The 16,565-nt window shown below is 49.9% G+C and overlaps 1 protein-coding gene across 15 annotated transcripts in view; it reads left to right on the top strand.

Moving 5' to 3' along the window:
• The window catches only part of LOC139755047 (uncharacterized), a 196,776-nt gene extending 188,430 nt beyond the window's left edge, over nt 1–8,346 (top strand). For 14 of the 15 annotated variants that reach the window (XM_071673029.1, XM_071673035.1, XM_071673034.1 and 11 more), the window contains 2 exons: nt 2,246–2,359; nt 6,560–6,908. In XM_071673029.1, coding sequence (XP_071529130.1) covers nt 2,246–2,359; nt 6,560–6,777 — 332 coding nt within the window. In that variant the 3' untranslated portion in view covers nt 6,778–6,908. Of the gene's footprint in view, nt 1–2,245; nt 2,360–6,559 lie in introns of all 15 variants that reach the window. The other variant, XM_071673036.1, reaches the window with a different exon arrangement.
• The last annotated feature ends 8,219 nt before the right edge of the window (nt 8,347–16,565 follow it).

Here is a 16,565-nt window from a genome sequence, read left to right as displayed (position 1 = left end):
TCAGGAGGTGATGCCTTCCTTGCCTTACTGGTGGGTCAGGAGGACGATGCCTTCCTTGCCCTACTGGTAGGTCAGGAGGCGATGCCTTCTTTACCTTACTGGTGGGTCAGGAGGTGATGCCTTCCTTGCCTTACTGGTAGGTCAGGAGGCGATGCCTTTCTTACCTTACTGGTGGGTCAGGAGGTGATGCCTTCCTTGCCCTACTGGTGGGTCTGGAGGTGATGCCTTCCTTACCTTACTGGTGGGTCAGGAGGTGATGCCTTCCTTGCCTTTCTGGTAGGTCAGTAAGCGATGCCTTTCTTACCTTAGTGGTTGGTCAGGAGGCGATGCCTTCCTTGCCTTACTGGTAAGTCAGTAAGCGATGCCTTTCTTACCTTACTGGTTGGTCAGGAGAAGATGCCTTCCTTGCCCTACTGGTGGGTCAGGAGGCGATGCCTTCCTTGCCTTACTGGTAGGTCAGTAAGCGATGCCTTTCTTACCTTACTGGTTGGTCAGGAGAAGATGCCTTCCTTGCCCTACTGGTGGGTCAGGAGGTGATGCCTTCCTTACCTTACTGGTGGGTCAGGAGGTGATGCCTTCCTTGCCCTACTGGTGGGTCAGGAGGTGATGCCTTCCTTGCCCTACTGGTGGGTCTGGAGGTAATGCCTTCCTTGCCTTACTGGTAGGTCAGTAAGCGATGCCTTTCTTACCTTACTGGTGGGTCAGGAGGCGATGCCTTCCTTGCCCTACTGGTGGGTCAGGAGGTGATGCCTTCCTTGCCTTTCTGGTAGGTCAGTAAGCGATGCCTTCCTTACCTTACTGGTGGGTCAGGAGGCGATGCCTTCCTTGCCTTACTGGTGGGTCTGGAGGCGATGCCTTTTTACCTTACTGGTAGGTCAGAAGGCGATGCATTCCTTACCTTACTGGTGAGTCAGGTGGTGATGCCTTCCTTACCTTACTGGTGGGTCAGGAGGCGATGTCTTCCTTACCTTACTGGTGGGTCAGGAGGCGATGCCTTTCTTACCTTACTGGTAAGTCAGGAGGCGATGCCTTCCTTACCTTACTGGTGGATCAGGAGGCGATGCCTTCCTACCTTACTGGTAGGTCAGGAGGTGATGCCTTCCTTACCTTACTGGTGGGTCAGTAGGCGATGCCTTCCTTGCCTTACCGGTCGGTCAGGAAGCGATGCCTTCCTTACCTTACTGGTGGATCAGGAAGCGATGCCTTCCTTACCTTACCGGTAGGTTAGGATGAGATGCCTTCCTTACCATACTGGTGGGTCAGGAGGTGATGCCTTCCTTGCCTTACTGGTGGGTCAGGAGGTGATGCCTTCCTTACCTTACTGGTGGGTCAGGAGGTGATGCTTTTCTTACCTTACTGGTGGGTCAGGAGGCGATGCGCTCCTTACCTTACTGGTGGGTCAGGAGGGGATGCCTTCCTTACCTTACTGGTGGGTCAGGAGGGGATGCCTTCCTTACCTTACTGGTGGGTCAGGAGGTGATGCCTTCCTTACCTTACTGTTGGGTCGGGAGGTGATGCCTTCCTTACCTTACTGTTGGGTCGGGAGGTGATGCCTTCCTTACCTTACTGGTGGGTCAGGAGGGGATGCCTTCCTTACCTTACTGTTGGGTCGGGAGGTGATGCCTTCCTTACCTTACTGTTGGGTCAGGAGGGGATGCCTTCCTTACCTTACTGGTGGGTCAGGAGGTGATGCCTTCCTTACCTTACTGTTGGGTCGGGAGGTGATGCCTTCCTTACCTTACTGTTGGGTCGGGAGGTGATGCCTTCCTTACCTTACTGGTGGGTCAGGAGGGGATGCCTTCCTTACCTTACTGGTGGGTCAGGAGGTGATGCCTTCCTTACCTTACTGTTGGGTCAGGAGGGGATGCCTTCCTTACCTTACTGGTGGGTCGGGAGGTGATGCCTTCCTTACCTTACTGTTGGGTCGGGAGGTGATGCCTTCCTTACCTTACTGTTGGGTCAGGAGGGGATGCCTTCCTTACCTTACTGGTGGGTCAGGAGGTGATGCCTTCCTTACCTTACTGTTGGGTCGGGAGGTGATGCCTTCCTTACCTTACTGTTGGGTCGGGAGGTGATGCCTTCCTTACCTTACTGGTGGGTCAGGAGGGGATGCCTTCCTTACCTTACTGTTGGGTCAGGAGGCGATGCCTTCCTTACCTTACCCCGCCCTTGCCTGAGTGCCAGTGTGGTTAGGTAGCACGACCCAAGCAAGCCTCGTATGGTTGACTGTCTTCATCTTCCACAGAGAAGATGTCCCGTAAGGCCACCACAGCTGCCACTGGCTACATCATCACGGTCTTCAAGGTCTTCGAAGGAGATGACGGAGTCAAGTTTGAGAGAAACTGGCTGAGCTGGACAGGTGAGTGGGGCTCCCCAGGACCTGGCTAGGCTGGATGGTTGAGTGGGGCACCCTAAGGTCTGGCTGAGTTGGACAGGTGAGTGGGGCACCCCAGAAACTGGCTAGGCTGGACGGATGATTGGGGCAACCCAGAAACTGGCTAGGCTGGACGGATGATTGGGGCAACCCAGAAACTGGCTAGGCTGGACGGATGATTGGGGCACCTCAAGACCTTACTGGGCTGAACTTGTGAGTAGGGCACCTTAGGGCCTGGTTGGGCTGGACGAGTGAGTGGGATACCCTAGGGCCTGGCTGTGTTGGACAGGTGATTGGGGCACACCAGCGCCTGGCTGAGCTGCACAGATGATTAGGCACCCTAGGGCCTGCCCGAGCTGGATGGGTAAATCGGGCATCCTAGTGCCTGGCTGACCTGGACGGGTGAGTGGGGCACCTTAGGTTCTGGCTGGGCTGGACAGATGAGTGGGGCACTCTGTGGCCAGGCTGAGCTGGACGGTTGAGTGGAACACCCTATGGCCTGGCTGGGCTGGACGGGTGAGTGGGGCACCTTAGGTTCTGGCTGGGCTGGACGGATGAGTGGGGCACCTTAGGTTCTGGCTGGGCTGGACGGGTGAGTGGGGCACCTTAGGTTCTGGCTGGGCTGGACGGGTGAGTGGGGCACCTTAGGTTCTGGCTGGGCTGGACGGGTGAGTGGGGCACCTTAGGTTCTGGCTGGGCTGGACAGATGAGTGGGGCACTCTGTGGCCAGGCTGAGCTGGACGGTTGAGTGGAACACCCTATGGCCTGGCTGGGCTGGACGGGTGAGTGGGGCACCTTAGGTTCTGGCTGGGCTGGACGGATGAGTGGGGCACCTTAGGTTCTGGCTGGGCTGGACGGGTGAGTGGGGCACCTTAGGTTCTGGCTGGGCTGGACGGGTGAGTGGGGCACCTTAGGTTCTGGCTGGGCTGGACGGGTGAGTGGGGCACCTTAGGTTCTGGCTGGGCTGGACAGATGAGTGGGGCACTCTGTGGCCAGACTGAGCTGGACGGTTGAGTGGAACACCCTATGGCCTGGCTGGGCTGGACGGGTGAGTGGGGCACCTTAGGTTCTGGCTGGGCTGGACGGGTGAGTGGGGCACCTTAGGTTCTGGCTGGGCTGGACGGGTGAGTGGGGCACCTTAGGTTCTGGCTGGGCTGGACGGGTGAGTGGGGCACCTTAGGTTCTGGCTGGGCTGGACGGGTGAGTGGGGCACGGTAGGCCATGGCTAGGTTGGACGGGTGAGTGGGGCACCCTTGGTCTTAGCTGGGCTGGACGGGTGAGTGGGGTGCCCAGTGCTTGCCTCAGACGGCTGACGGGTGAGTGGGGTGCCCAGTGCTTGCCTCAGACGGCTGACGGGTGAGTGGGGTGCCCAGTGCGTGCCTCAGACGGTTGACGGGTGAGTGGGGTGCCCGGTGCCTGCCTCAGACGGTTGACGGGTGAGTGGGATGCCCAGTGCCTGTCTCAGACGGTTGACGGGTGAGTGGGGTGCCCAGTGCGTGCCTCAGACGGTTGACGGGTGAGTGGGGTGCCCAGTGCGTGCCTCAGACGGTTGACGGGTGAGTGAGGTGCCCAGTGCGTGCCTCAGACGGTTGACGGGTGAGTGGGGTGCCCGGTGCCTGCCTCAGACGGCTGACGGGTGAGTGGGGTGCCCGGTGCCTGCCTCAGACGATTGACGGGTGAGTGGGATGCCCAGTGCCTGTCTCAGACGGCTGACGGGTGAGTGGGGTGCCCAGTGCGTGCCTCAGACGGTTGACGGGTGAGTGGGGTGCCTGGTGCGTGCCTCAGACGGTTGACGGGTGAGTGGGGTGCCCAGTGCGTGCCTCAGACGGTTGACGGGTGAGTGGGGTGCCTGGTGCGTGCCTCAGACGGTTGACGGGTGAGTGGGGTGCCCAGTGCGTGCCTCAGACGGTTGACGGGTGAGTGGGGTGCCCAGTGCTTGCCTCAGACGGTTGACGGGAGAGTGGGGTGCCCAGTGCGTGCCTCAGACGGTTGACGGGTGAGTGGGGTGCCTGGTGCGTGCCTCAGACGGCTGACGGGTGAGTGGGGTGCCCAGTGCGTGCCTCAGACGGCTGACGGGTGAGTGGGGTGCCCGGTGCCTGCCTCAGACGGTTGACGGGTGAGTGGGGTGCCTGGTGCGTGCCTCAGACGGTTGACGGGTGAGTGGGGTGCCCGGTGCCTGCCTCAGACGGTTGACGGGTGAGTGGGGTGCCCAGTGCGTGCCTCAGACGGCTGACGGGTGAGTGGGGTGCCTGGTGCGTGCCTCAGACGGTTGACGGGTGAGTGGGGTGCCCGGTGCCTGCCTCAGACGGTTGACGGGTGAGTGGGGTGCCCAGTGCGTGCCTCAGACGGTTGACGGGTGAGTGGGGTGCCCAGTGCGTGCCTCAGACGGTTGACGGGTGAGTGGGGTGCCCAGTGCGTGCCTCAGACGGTTGACGGGTGAGTGGGGTGCCCAGTGCGTGCCTCAGACGGCTGACGGGTGAGTGGGGTGCCCAGTGCGTGCCTCAGACGGTTGACGGGAGAGTGGGGTGCCTGGTGCGTGCCTCAGACGGTTGACGGGTGAGTGGGGTGCCCAGTGCGTGCCTCAGACGGCTGACGGGTGAGTGGGGTGCCTGGTGCGTGCCTCAGACGGTTGACGGGTGAGTGGGGTGCCCAGTGCGTGCCTCAGACGGTTGACGGGTGAGTGGGGTGCCCAGTGCGTGCCTCAGACGGCTGACGGGTGAGTGGGGTGCCCGGTGCCTGCCTCAGACGGTTGACGGGTGAGTGGGGTGCCTGGTGCGTGCCTCAGACGGTTGACGGGTGAGTGGGGTGCCCGGTGCCTGCCTCAGACGGTTGACGGGTGAGTGGGATGCCCAGTGCCTGTCTCAGACGGTTGACGGGTGAGTGTGGTGCCCAGTGCGTGCCTCAGACGGTTGACGGGTGAGTGGGGTGCCCAGTGCGTGCCTCAGACGGTTGACGGGTGAGTGAGGTGCCCAGTGCGTGCCTCAGACGGTTGACGGGTGAGTGGGGTGCCCGGTGCCTGCCTCAGACGGCTGACGGGTGAGTGGGGTGCCCGGTGCCTGCCTCAGACGATTGACGGGTGAGTGGGATGCCCAGTGCCTGTCTCAGACGGTTGACGGGTGAGTGGGGTGCCCAGTGCGTGCCTCAGACGGTTGACGGGTGAGTGGGGTGCCCAGTGCGTGCCTCAGACGGTTGACGGGTGATTGGGGTGCCCAGTGCGTGCCTCAGACGGTTGACGGGTGAGTGGGGTGCCCAGTGCGTGCCTCAGACGGCTGACGGGTGAGTGGGGTGCCCAGTGCGTGCCTCAGACGGCTGACGGGTGAGTGGGGTGCCTGGTGCGTGCCTCAGACGGTTGACGGGTGAGTGGGGTGCCCAGTGCGTGCCTCAGACGGTTGACGGGTGAGTGGGGTGCCCAGTGCGTGCCTCAGACGGCTGACGGGTGAGTGGGGTGCCCAGTGCGTGCCTCAGACGGCTGACGGGTGAGTGGGGTGCCTGGTGCGTGCCTCAGACGGTTGACGGGTGAGTGGGGTGCCCGGTGCCTGCCTCAGACGGTTGACGGGTGAGTGGGGTGCCTGGTGCGTGCCTCAGACGGTTGACGGGTGAGTGGGGTGCCCGGTGCCTGCCTCAGACGGTTGACGGGAGAGTGGGGTGCCCAGTGCGTGCCTCAGACGGTTGACGGGTGAGTGGGGTGCCTGGTGCGTGCCTCAGACGATTGACGGGTGAGTGGGGTGCCCAGTGCGTGCCTCAGACGGCTGACGGGTGAGTGGGGTGCCTGGTGCGTGCCTCAGACGGCTGACGGGTGAGTGGGATGCCCAGTGCCTGTCTCAGACGGCTGACGGGTGAGTGGGGTGCCCAGTGCGTGCCTCAGACGGTTGACGGGTGAGTGGGGTGCCCAGTGCGTGCCTCAGACGGTTGACGGGTGAGTGGGGTGCCCAGTGCGTGCCTCAGACGGGTGAGGTAGCTGATCTCGCCAAGGGAGCGAGGCCTGGTGAAGGGTCCTCCCTGCCATGTGTGAGACTGTGGTCAACGTGAAAGACAAGTTATGGAAGACAAGTTGGGTAATATTGGTCGACTAATGGTTGTGTGATGGCTTAACGAGCCAGGGTAATGGCCAGGCCACCATTCTTGGTGATCGTCCGCCCCGGGCTGAGTCGTGCTAATCCTCCTTCCTTCTCTTCATGTGGGCAGGAGCGAGGACGCTGTACAAGAGCCTGACTAACGAGGTGGGTCTGCGGCGGCTGACCCTGCACAAGTCCAAGCCCAGGAACGGCACGCTCTACTACGTCCTCCTGTGTGACTGTTCCAACTTCCTCACCTCCATCAACCAAGCCGTCAAGGCCATACCCTCCATCAGACTTCGACTATGTGGGGACATGGGTCTCTACAGACCCATATGTACCTTTTAAACGGGGTCATGCCATCGGCTCTGGGGGGACATACGTCTTTACAGGCCCATATATACCTTTTAAGGGGGTTATGCCATCGGATCTGTGCGGACATGGGTCTCTACAGACCCATATATTCCTTTTAAAGGGGTCATGCCTTTTAAGGGGGTTATGCCATCGGATCTGTGCGGACATGGGTCTCTACAGACCCATATATTCCTTTTAAAGGGGTCATGCCATCGGCTCTATGGGGACATGGGGTCTCTATAGACCTATATTTACCTTTAAAAGGGGTTATGCCATCGGCTCTGTGGGGACATGGGTCTCTCTGAACCCATATGTACCTTCTCTAGAGAGCCAGCCATGCCCGACATATGTAACTTTGCGTTTTATAACCAATTTCTTATAATTATTTCATATATAGTTTTATATTCAGGGGTAGTGAATAATGGCTTGATATATAGGTTTTTATAGGTATTGGTATTTTTTAACGGTTTAATTTTTATTGTTATTGTTTCATATTACATGGTTATGTCTGTAGCAGCATGAGGCAATGCGAGGCGTTCCTGAACAGATTCTCATCTACATTATTATGTCATCATCAATGTTGCCTTTAGTGGCCATCTTTTATAAATTGAAGAAACTGTAGAAATAATGTTATGTAGGTTTTCATATTTTTCTCTGTAGTCTTTATTTTCTTATTGCATCCTCTGTGCCAAACTGCACATGTAGAAACTTGAATTGACTGAATGTTTTCATTAACTCGTACTGTAACTATAATCAAGTTAGAGGGTTGGGTTTAGAAGTATGATCAATATTAACGTTAGCAGAACATTTGGAGGACAGAATTGTATTGCTGGTTTATCACAACAGTTCTGTGTTAGTATGTAAGAGCGTCCTTTGTCGAAAGACCTTAACATTGTTAACAAAGTAGGAGGAAGATAAGTAGAGTAATGGTTGAAGTAAAGCAACGAACACTCGCACATTGGCTGGAATTATCACCCACATTTTGTACAATTGTGTTGTACTTATATTATTGTGAGTACATTGTGGTAGAGACGTGCATAATAAGTTCGTTTGTACCTAACAGCTGTAATGATAGATTTCACTACAAAGAAAGAAATGTGCTCAAAACATTTTTGATGAATTGTTTGATGTGTGAGAAGCAGGACAGAAAGCACAACTTATCTTCCTTAAAACACGATCATACGACTCTTGAGCATGGCGCTACCATCCCTGGGTATGATCGCTCATCTGCTTCAAAGCCAAGCCTATCGTACTACCCAAGGGTCGTTCTGTGTGCTTAAAGGTCCAACCGTCGTGTCAAGGGCCAGTACTGGCAACGCCATTAGTGATACATGGAAGGTTATCAGGAGGAAGTTAACGTGTGTGTACGTACGTGTGTACCTAGTGATATGTAAAGCAACAACAGTGGGAAGGTTGATGTCTGTGTACATGATGTGTTCCTCACACTGTTGTCTCTTCCTCCGCCTTGCTCGTTCGTGTCCCACTGTTATATAAGACTAATTTATAGTTATACTTTTTACATCTTGTGATAAAAGACATACAAGAAAATATATACTACGTGAAGCTTGTTTATTTAATGACCATTGACGTCATTTACAAAATCTTCCTAAAATGTTGTGTGGTTTGTAGAGGTACAACAGTTATTGTTGTTCTGAGCATCTGTCTATACATACCCATAGGGTGTTGTCATCCTGGCTTGTAATGTGTACTACCCACATATCTGGGGTGGTTCTCCCTCTTGTCTTGTGGCCAGAGTGGGGTCCAAGGTCTCACATAATGTTAACAATTGTCTGTCTTAACCTCCTCCCGTCCGCTGTCATGTTACATCTTGTGTCAGTAACGTTCCAGTTGTGGTGACCCGTGTGTGGGCACCAGCTGAACAGACAGATGGCTTTTATCATACCTCCTCATTTTTCTGGTACACTGAATCGCTGTGGAATTCTTTTCTTTCTTCCGTCTCTCCGGAAACTCTTCCCAGAAACCTTGAATGAATGTTAGAGCATTTTGGCAGTTTCAGAAGCCCAAAAGCGAAAAGCCTAGTCGTCAATACCTATCAAGCTCAAGGTAATGCTTCCTGCCCTTTCTTTTCTTTATGTATACATTGTTGTTAATGATCATTTTACCATTTTCAGTTGGCATGGCTTTTGTTGAACCATGCTTCTGTTAGCGGCAAGTCAACCATCAGAAATAGAAATATGAAAGATTATCCAAAGGGTTGCGTGTGTATGTCTACTCGGACATGTATGCTCAACCATATCAGAGTTAAGGCTCAGTGTTGCGTGGGTGTGGTGGATGATGAGTGGGTGAGTAACTGCGAGGAAAATGAGTGAGTGTACCGTGAAGGACTTGATCACACAGACAGTTTTAGTGGAACTGTTGGTACAGTGAGTGTGTATATAGTGTGAGTATGGCTGTGTGATGACTGTGAGTATGGCTGTGTGATGAGTGTAGGTCTAGTGAGAGTATGACCTGACACATTTCAAATGACAGGTTTCTCACTCTCAAAAATTCGTAAATACTTTCCTTTATATATTTTTTTCCGGTTCGTAATTCTGTCCATATTTCAATCAAGGTCCAGTCTTGTTGTGGATTTTTGTCCGTGACTTGTCATTGACTGGAGCTTTCAATATATATAAAATAGAATGGTATAGTGAGTATAGATATATTGAGAGTATGGCTATTTGGGCATAGTGAGTATAGATATAGTGAGAGGATGGCTACCGTAGCTATGTACATTGAATGTTTGGGATAGATAATGTGACCTGCGGTCTCAGAGGTGAGTGGGCTCATATTTCCACCAGTAATTACCTCCTTCAGCAAGTCAACACAACCTTTGGCCTTAACGTTACGAGTCGATTGTGATGACCAAACCCTCCAGTATGATGACCTCTGGCCTCTGACTGGACCCTTGAGGATTAGGTAAGAGGTCAGCCCATTATGACCACGGGTTATACCGTTGTGTTCAAGCCTAAGTCGTACCTACAGATTGAAAAACATTTTTTCTTGATGTAGGAAAAAATGAAGAAATTCAAAATTTCCAAACGTAAAAACGATTCAACAGTGTCCATTATAGGACGCCTTAGATCAATCCTTTTACAGTATTGTCCTGATCTGAAGGTAAGAATAGTTTGTTTTGTTTCTAAGTTTTGGTGACAGAACGGAAGGTGACAAGGTTCAAGATATTTAATCATCTAATGTTGAAATAAACACAGACTCCATTGCTGAACCGAAATCGTGAGCAAAGATTTTAGATGGATATAAGGAAGGGGCTTGTAAAATCATCGTTAGACAAATGGATATAAGAGAGAAACAAGGTATTAGGAGAAGTACTAAACATATGGTGTTCAACAAAAGAGATATTACTATAAAGACGAACGTTGGTACAGTGAATAGAAAAGGTACAGATCTATCAGCGAGGGAAAGGTGGTGGGAGGGGCCGGTACTACTACTGCCAGAGTCCTGCCTCACATTGGCAGTAGAGTCAGGCGGGAACCCGGAGGTTCTTAACATCCCATGATGCCGGGGACCAGGGACCATACATTTGTTGGTCTCTGTCATGATGATGGTGAGGACCAGGGACCATAGATATGTTGGTCTCTGTCATGATGATGGTGAGGACCAGGGACCATACATTTGTTGGTCTCTGTCATGATGATGGTGAGGACCAGGGACCATAGATATGTTGGTCTCTGTCATGATGATGGTGAGGACCAGGGACCATACATTTGTTGGTCTCTGTCATGATGATGGTGAGGACCAGGGACCATACATTTGTTGGTCTCTGTCATGATGATGGTGAGGACCAGGGACCATACATTTGTTGGTCTCTGTCATGATGATGGTGAGGATCAGGGACCATACATTTGTTGGTCTCTGTCATGATGATGGTGAGGACCAGGGACCATACATTTGTTGGTCTCTGTCATGATGATGGTGAGGACTGGGGACCATAGATATGTTAGACTTTGTCATGATGATGTTTGAAAATGATTGTGCACACTGGAGACGGCAAGACAACTTGTGTGGTGGAAATGAGCGAGGTTTGAGTAGGTATGTGGTCCTTTTAAGGAGAACATAGCAGGACTAGCCCGGTAGTGCCGTTTTGATGAGACAGAAAGTAAGAGGAGGAATGCTAACATGGAGAGTGTAAGATGGTTCCGGCCACCACTTGAACGCTCTTAAAACTTGCCCAAATGGACATGCAGGATGGTGAGCTGAACCAGTAGGCAGAGAAGATAATCATGAGTATTGTAACGTTATGGTCCCAGTACCGTACCTTCTACCGTGTGTTTGTATGATGCACTTCATTAACTTCTGCCATGGATCATGTTACACCGCCATACTCTCTGTAATGAATTATGCACTTTACCATACTTTCTATCATGGATTATGTTACACTACCATACCCTCTATCATGGATCATGTTACACCGCCATACTCTCTATAATGAATCATGTACTTTACCATACCCTCTATCATGGATCATGTTACACTGCCATACCTTCTATCATGAGTCATGTTACACTGCCATACCCTCTATCATGGGTCATGTTACACTACCATACCCTCTATCATGGATCATGTTACACTGCCATACCCTCTATCATGGATCATGTTACACTGCCATACCCTCTATCATGGGTCATGTTACACTGCCATACCTTCTATTATAGGTCATGTTACACTGCCATACCCTCTATCATGGATCATGTTACACTGCCATACCCTCTATCTTGGGTCATGTTACACTACCATACCCTCTATCATGGATCATGTTACACTGCCATACCTTCTATTATAGGTCATGTTACACTGCCATACCCTCTATCATGGGTCATGTTACACTGCCATACCCTCTATCATGGATCATGTTACACTGCCATACCTTCTATTATAGGTCATGTTACACTGCCATACCCTCTATCATGGATCATGTTACACTGCCATACCTTCTATTATAGGTCATGTTACAATGCCATACCCTCTATCATGGGTCATGTTACACTGCCATACCTTCTATTATAGGTCATGTTACACTGCCATACCCTCTATCATGGATCATGTTACACTGCCATACCCTCTATCATGGTTCATGTTACACTGCCATACCTTCTATTATAGGTCATGTTACACTGCCATACCCTCTATCATGGATCATGTTACACTACCATACCCTCTATCATGGATCATGTTACACTGCCATACCTTCTATTATAGGTCATGTTACACTGCCATACCCTCTATCATGGGTCATGTTACACTGCCATACCTTCTATCATGGGTCATGTTACACTACCATACCCTCTATCATGGATCATGTTACACTGCCATACCCTCTATCATGGATCATGTTACACTGCCATACCTTCTATTATAGGTCATGTTACACTGCCATACCCTCTATCATGGATCATGTTACACTGCCATACCTTCTATTATAGGTCATGTTACACTGCCATACCCTCTATCATGGATCATGTTACACTGCCATACCTTCTATTATAGGTCATGTTACACTGCCATACCCTCTATCATGGGTCATGTTACACTGCCATACCTTCTATCATGGGTCATGTTACACTGTCATACCATCTACTACACATCATGTTACACTATCATACCATCTATCACACTTGTTACACTGTCATACCATCTGCCACACATCATGTTACACTGCCATACTATCTACCACACATCATGTTACACTGTCATACCCTCTACCACATGTTACACTGTCATACTATCTGCCACACATCATGTTACACTGTCATTACCATTTACCACATCATGTTACACTGTCATACCATCTACCAGACATCATGTTAAACTGCCATACCATTTACCAAACGCATAGCAGATGTTATTGTTGCGGGAATGGAAGCATTTATCCCCTCTTCTTCCAAGACGACCTCTTCATCCAATCCATGGTTCACCCGGTCCTGTTCTGAGGCCATTCAGACAAGGGTTCAGGTATATCAGGCTTAGAAAAACTCTCCTTCCTCTGACTCCCATTCAGCAGTTAACACTGCACGTCATCACCACAAATACGTTACCCGTGAGGCAAGGTGTTCCTTTATTCAAAGGAAACACGATAACCTCTCCTCGTCATCCACTGATAGGTCTTTCTGGTCTTTAGCTAAGGACATCTCTAACAACTTCTGTCGCTCTACCTTTCCTTCACTTTTCCGTTCTGACGGTACTATAGCTGTCTCTCCTGTAGACAAAGCAACTCTTTGGTTCCCGTTTCTCCTCTAACTCCACCTTGGATGACTCTAACATTCCTTCACCACTGATGCTCCTCTTACTAATCTTATGTCCCTTCCCGTAATGTCTTGACACAAACAAGGATTATGGTCCTGATGGCTGTTCTGAAAGTGTGCCTCTGAACGTGCTTGCTCGTCTGTTACGCTTCTGTTTAAAAACCAGAATTTTTCCTTTTGCTCGGAAGTACGCGTTGATACATGCCATCCCTAGTAAGGGTGACCATTCTAACCCCTCTAACTATTGCCCTGTTGCTTTGACATTTACCATTTCCAAAATCTTTGAATTCCTCATCAACTCCCATATCCTCAGACATCTTGACTCTGATCACCCGTATGCCTTCCTGTCTTACTGTCTGGTCATTATCTCGATTTTGGGGGAGTCATGTGTAGTTGCCCTTGACATATCCAAAGCTTTTGACGGTGTGGCATCAGGGTCTCATCTCTAAGGTTCCTTCTTTTGGCTTCCCTCCCTCACTTTGCTCCTTCATATCTAGCTTCCTCTCTGGCCGATACATCTCTGTGGTTGTTGATGAATCAGCCCCCCCCCCCACTCCCCAATTTTGTTCATCAATAGCGGTGTCTCTCAAGGTTCTGTCCTGTCCCCTACACTTTCTCTCCTTTTTGTCAATGATTTCCTTTTTTTCACAGATAACCAAATGCCCTCATACGCTAACGACTCAAAGTTGCATTCCTTCATATCCTTCAATTCTGCTCCTTCTACTCACACTCGATCTGCATTTCGTCTCGACACAATTTCTTCAGTAAATTCAGACTTGGACAGGATATTTCAGTGGGTTACACAAAATCTGGTTAAGTTTAATGCCTGCAAGACCCAGTTTCTACCCATCTCTCTTATCGAGATCTCCTCACAACTCTGATCTCCTTTACCGATTCTGTAATTCTACTTCTTGATTCACTGAGCAGACTTGGTATTATTGGAACATCAACTCCGTCTTGCAAACTCCAAATTTACGAAAATAGTTAAATCTGCTTCAAAGAAACTGGGAATCCTGTTCACATGTCGAGGTTTCATTTCTCTAAAACATTTGCTCATTTTATATAAAGAAGTGATCTGACTTTGTATGGAGTTCTGCTCTCATATCTGGGGCCGTACTTGACAAAGTTAGGTCGAAAGCATTTAGATATAAACTGTCCCAGACTTAATTCCAAACTTGACCCACGCCCTACGCCGCAATGTTGGTTCTTTCCCTCTTCTATAAGTATTACTTTGGGTTTTGCTCCTGAGAGCTGGCTGCTTGTGTGCCCCCACCACTAGCTAGACCACGCAATACTCGACAAGCTGCTGCGTCACATGATTATTGTGTAGCCATCAGCAACTCAAGGGTGGGACGTTTTGATAACTGTTTCTTTCCCAATGACTATATTCTGGCACATTTAAAAATACGGGTTTTTCAATTTCTTTGAAGAGTTTGGAAATACTTTCTCTTGTCTCATGTCTTCCCTTTCATTGACCTCTCTATATATTTCATTAATGGCCTGCCTTATTTAATATTTTTTAATTGGAAATAACATTACAAGTGAAATAAGTGATCCCGTGTGAAATATTTCGTAAGTTAGCAGCTACTTAACTGTATATGTCTCAACATTTTGAAACTGCACACACACACACACACGCGCGCGCGCCCATATGGGCCTCCGTGGTGTTGTGGTTAGCGTTACTGACTATGAGTCATGCGGACCAGCTCGGGGCCGGATTCGCATGAATTGGAGATCCCGAGCGTGGCAATCAGCCTACACCCAACCCAGGTGTTTATCCTCGCTCTGGGGTTGTTTGGTAAATAGGTACCTGGCTCAGATTCGTGTGTGTGTGTGTGGATACATACATACGTGTAAATACATGGTACACATACAAGGTTAAGGTAGGGGGAAACACGGAGTGTAAAATTCTCACCCCTCAACGCACAAATAACAGACAAATAAATGCCGTGAAGCATACATACACTGCCTCTCAGTCGTAGCCATGTGTACTTACCACTACCATAACAAACACTTATCACAAGCACTACTTATTCTTAAAAAAAAGAAATATAGAAAAACTACAGTTAACCCTGCATGTTAAAGCTACCTCGCTTTTCTTTATCAAAGTGCTTTTACCATCTACGTGATTACCAGTTTTTATTTACTTTGCTCCTGATTTTATGTAGAGATCAAATTCATTTTCAACTTATTACTGCGTAGCCAGGCATACGAATGTGACATTCATGCTTACAACATGTAAAAATATGATTAACATACGTCTGATTATTAATCTATAGTATCTCGTAAATCATAATAGCTTCGGCCATAGATATACCCACACAGTTTTGTTAGCATATTTGCCAGCATGCAGTAAGGCTCGTGTGTCCATTTTAACAAAGCACATTAGCTTCGGGGTTTGAGTACGATAACTCATGTCTGATATGGCAGCGCATGACTGTAAACACGAGGACAAGTTAAGATGGATCCTGCTTCCATTACCCACTACACCTTCTCAGTATTTGTGAATCATGCATTGTCTGACTTGATGATTGACCGAGATGACTGTCCTGTATTATCAGAGAAGGAATAAGGTAAGGAAACTTGCCTGCAACTGTCAGATATATGAGCTTAGTCTTCCACACTTAACCAAGTTCCTAATGAAGATGCAGAGCTGGTGTGGTGGAGGAGATATTGATGATTGTTAGAACTGACAGTTTTAAGGGAGTTGTGGTGAGTTGCAGGGAAGTTGTTAATGGAATGTTAGTAGTTCTGTTGTCATTGTGCTTTGGTGAATGGAGTGTTGGATGTAAAATTTTATATACTAAGTCTGAAAATAATCATTACTTAAAGCCAAATGCTCCGAAACTTGGTACTTCCCGGCATGATATAAAACATCTAACTTCACATTGCAATAACATACCTCAGATTTTTGCAAAACATACAGAGGCACCTCCACCCACTTCCATCCAATCCATGGTTCAACCGTTCCTGTTCTGAGACCATTTAGACAAGGGATCAGGCATATCAGGCTTGAAAAAACTCTTCTTCCTCTGGCTCCCATTCAGCATGCATCATTTCGTAATTATTGCAAGCACGTTACCCGTGAGGCGAAGTGTTCCTTTATTCAAAGTAAGTACGATAACCTCTCCTCGTCATCCACTGATAGGTCTTTCTGGTCTTCAGCTAAGGGCTCTACCTTTCCTTCACTTTTCCGTTCTGACGGTACTATAGCTGTCTCTCCCGTAGACAAAGCAACTCTTTGGTTCCCGTTTCTCCTCTAACTCCACCTTGGATGACTCTACATTCCTTCACCCCCTGATGCTCCTCTTACTAATCCTATGCCTTTTCCCGTAATCTCTTTGCGTTTCTCTCTTTGGACACAAGCAAGACTTATGGTCCTGATGGCATCCATCCCCGTGTACTGAAAGAGTGTGCCTCTGAACTTGCACCTGTGATTGCTCGTCTGTTCCGTTTCTACTTGAAAACCAAAACTTTTCCTTCTGCTTGGAAGCATGCGTCGGTACGTCCCATCCCTAAGAG

Source organism: Panulirus ornatus, chromosome 18 (assembly GCF_036320965.1).
Source record: "Panulirus ornatus isolate Po-2019 chromosome 18, ASM3632096v1, whole genome shotgun sequence".
In the NCBI taxonomy this organism is placed as follows: domain Eukaryota; kingdom Metazoa; phylum Arthropoda; class Malacostraca; order Decapoda; family Palinuridae; genus Panulirus; species Panulirus ornatus.
This window is presented reverse-complemented; position numbering and strand designations above follow the sequence as displayed.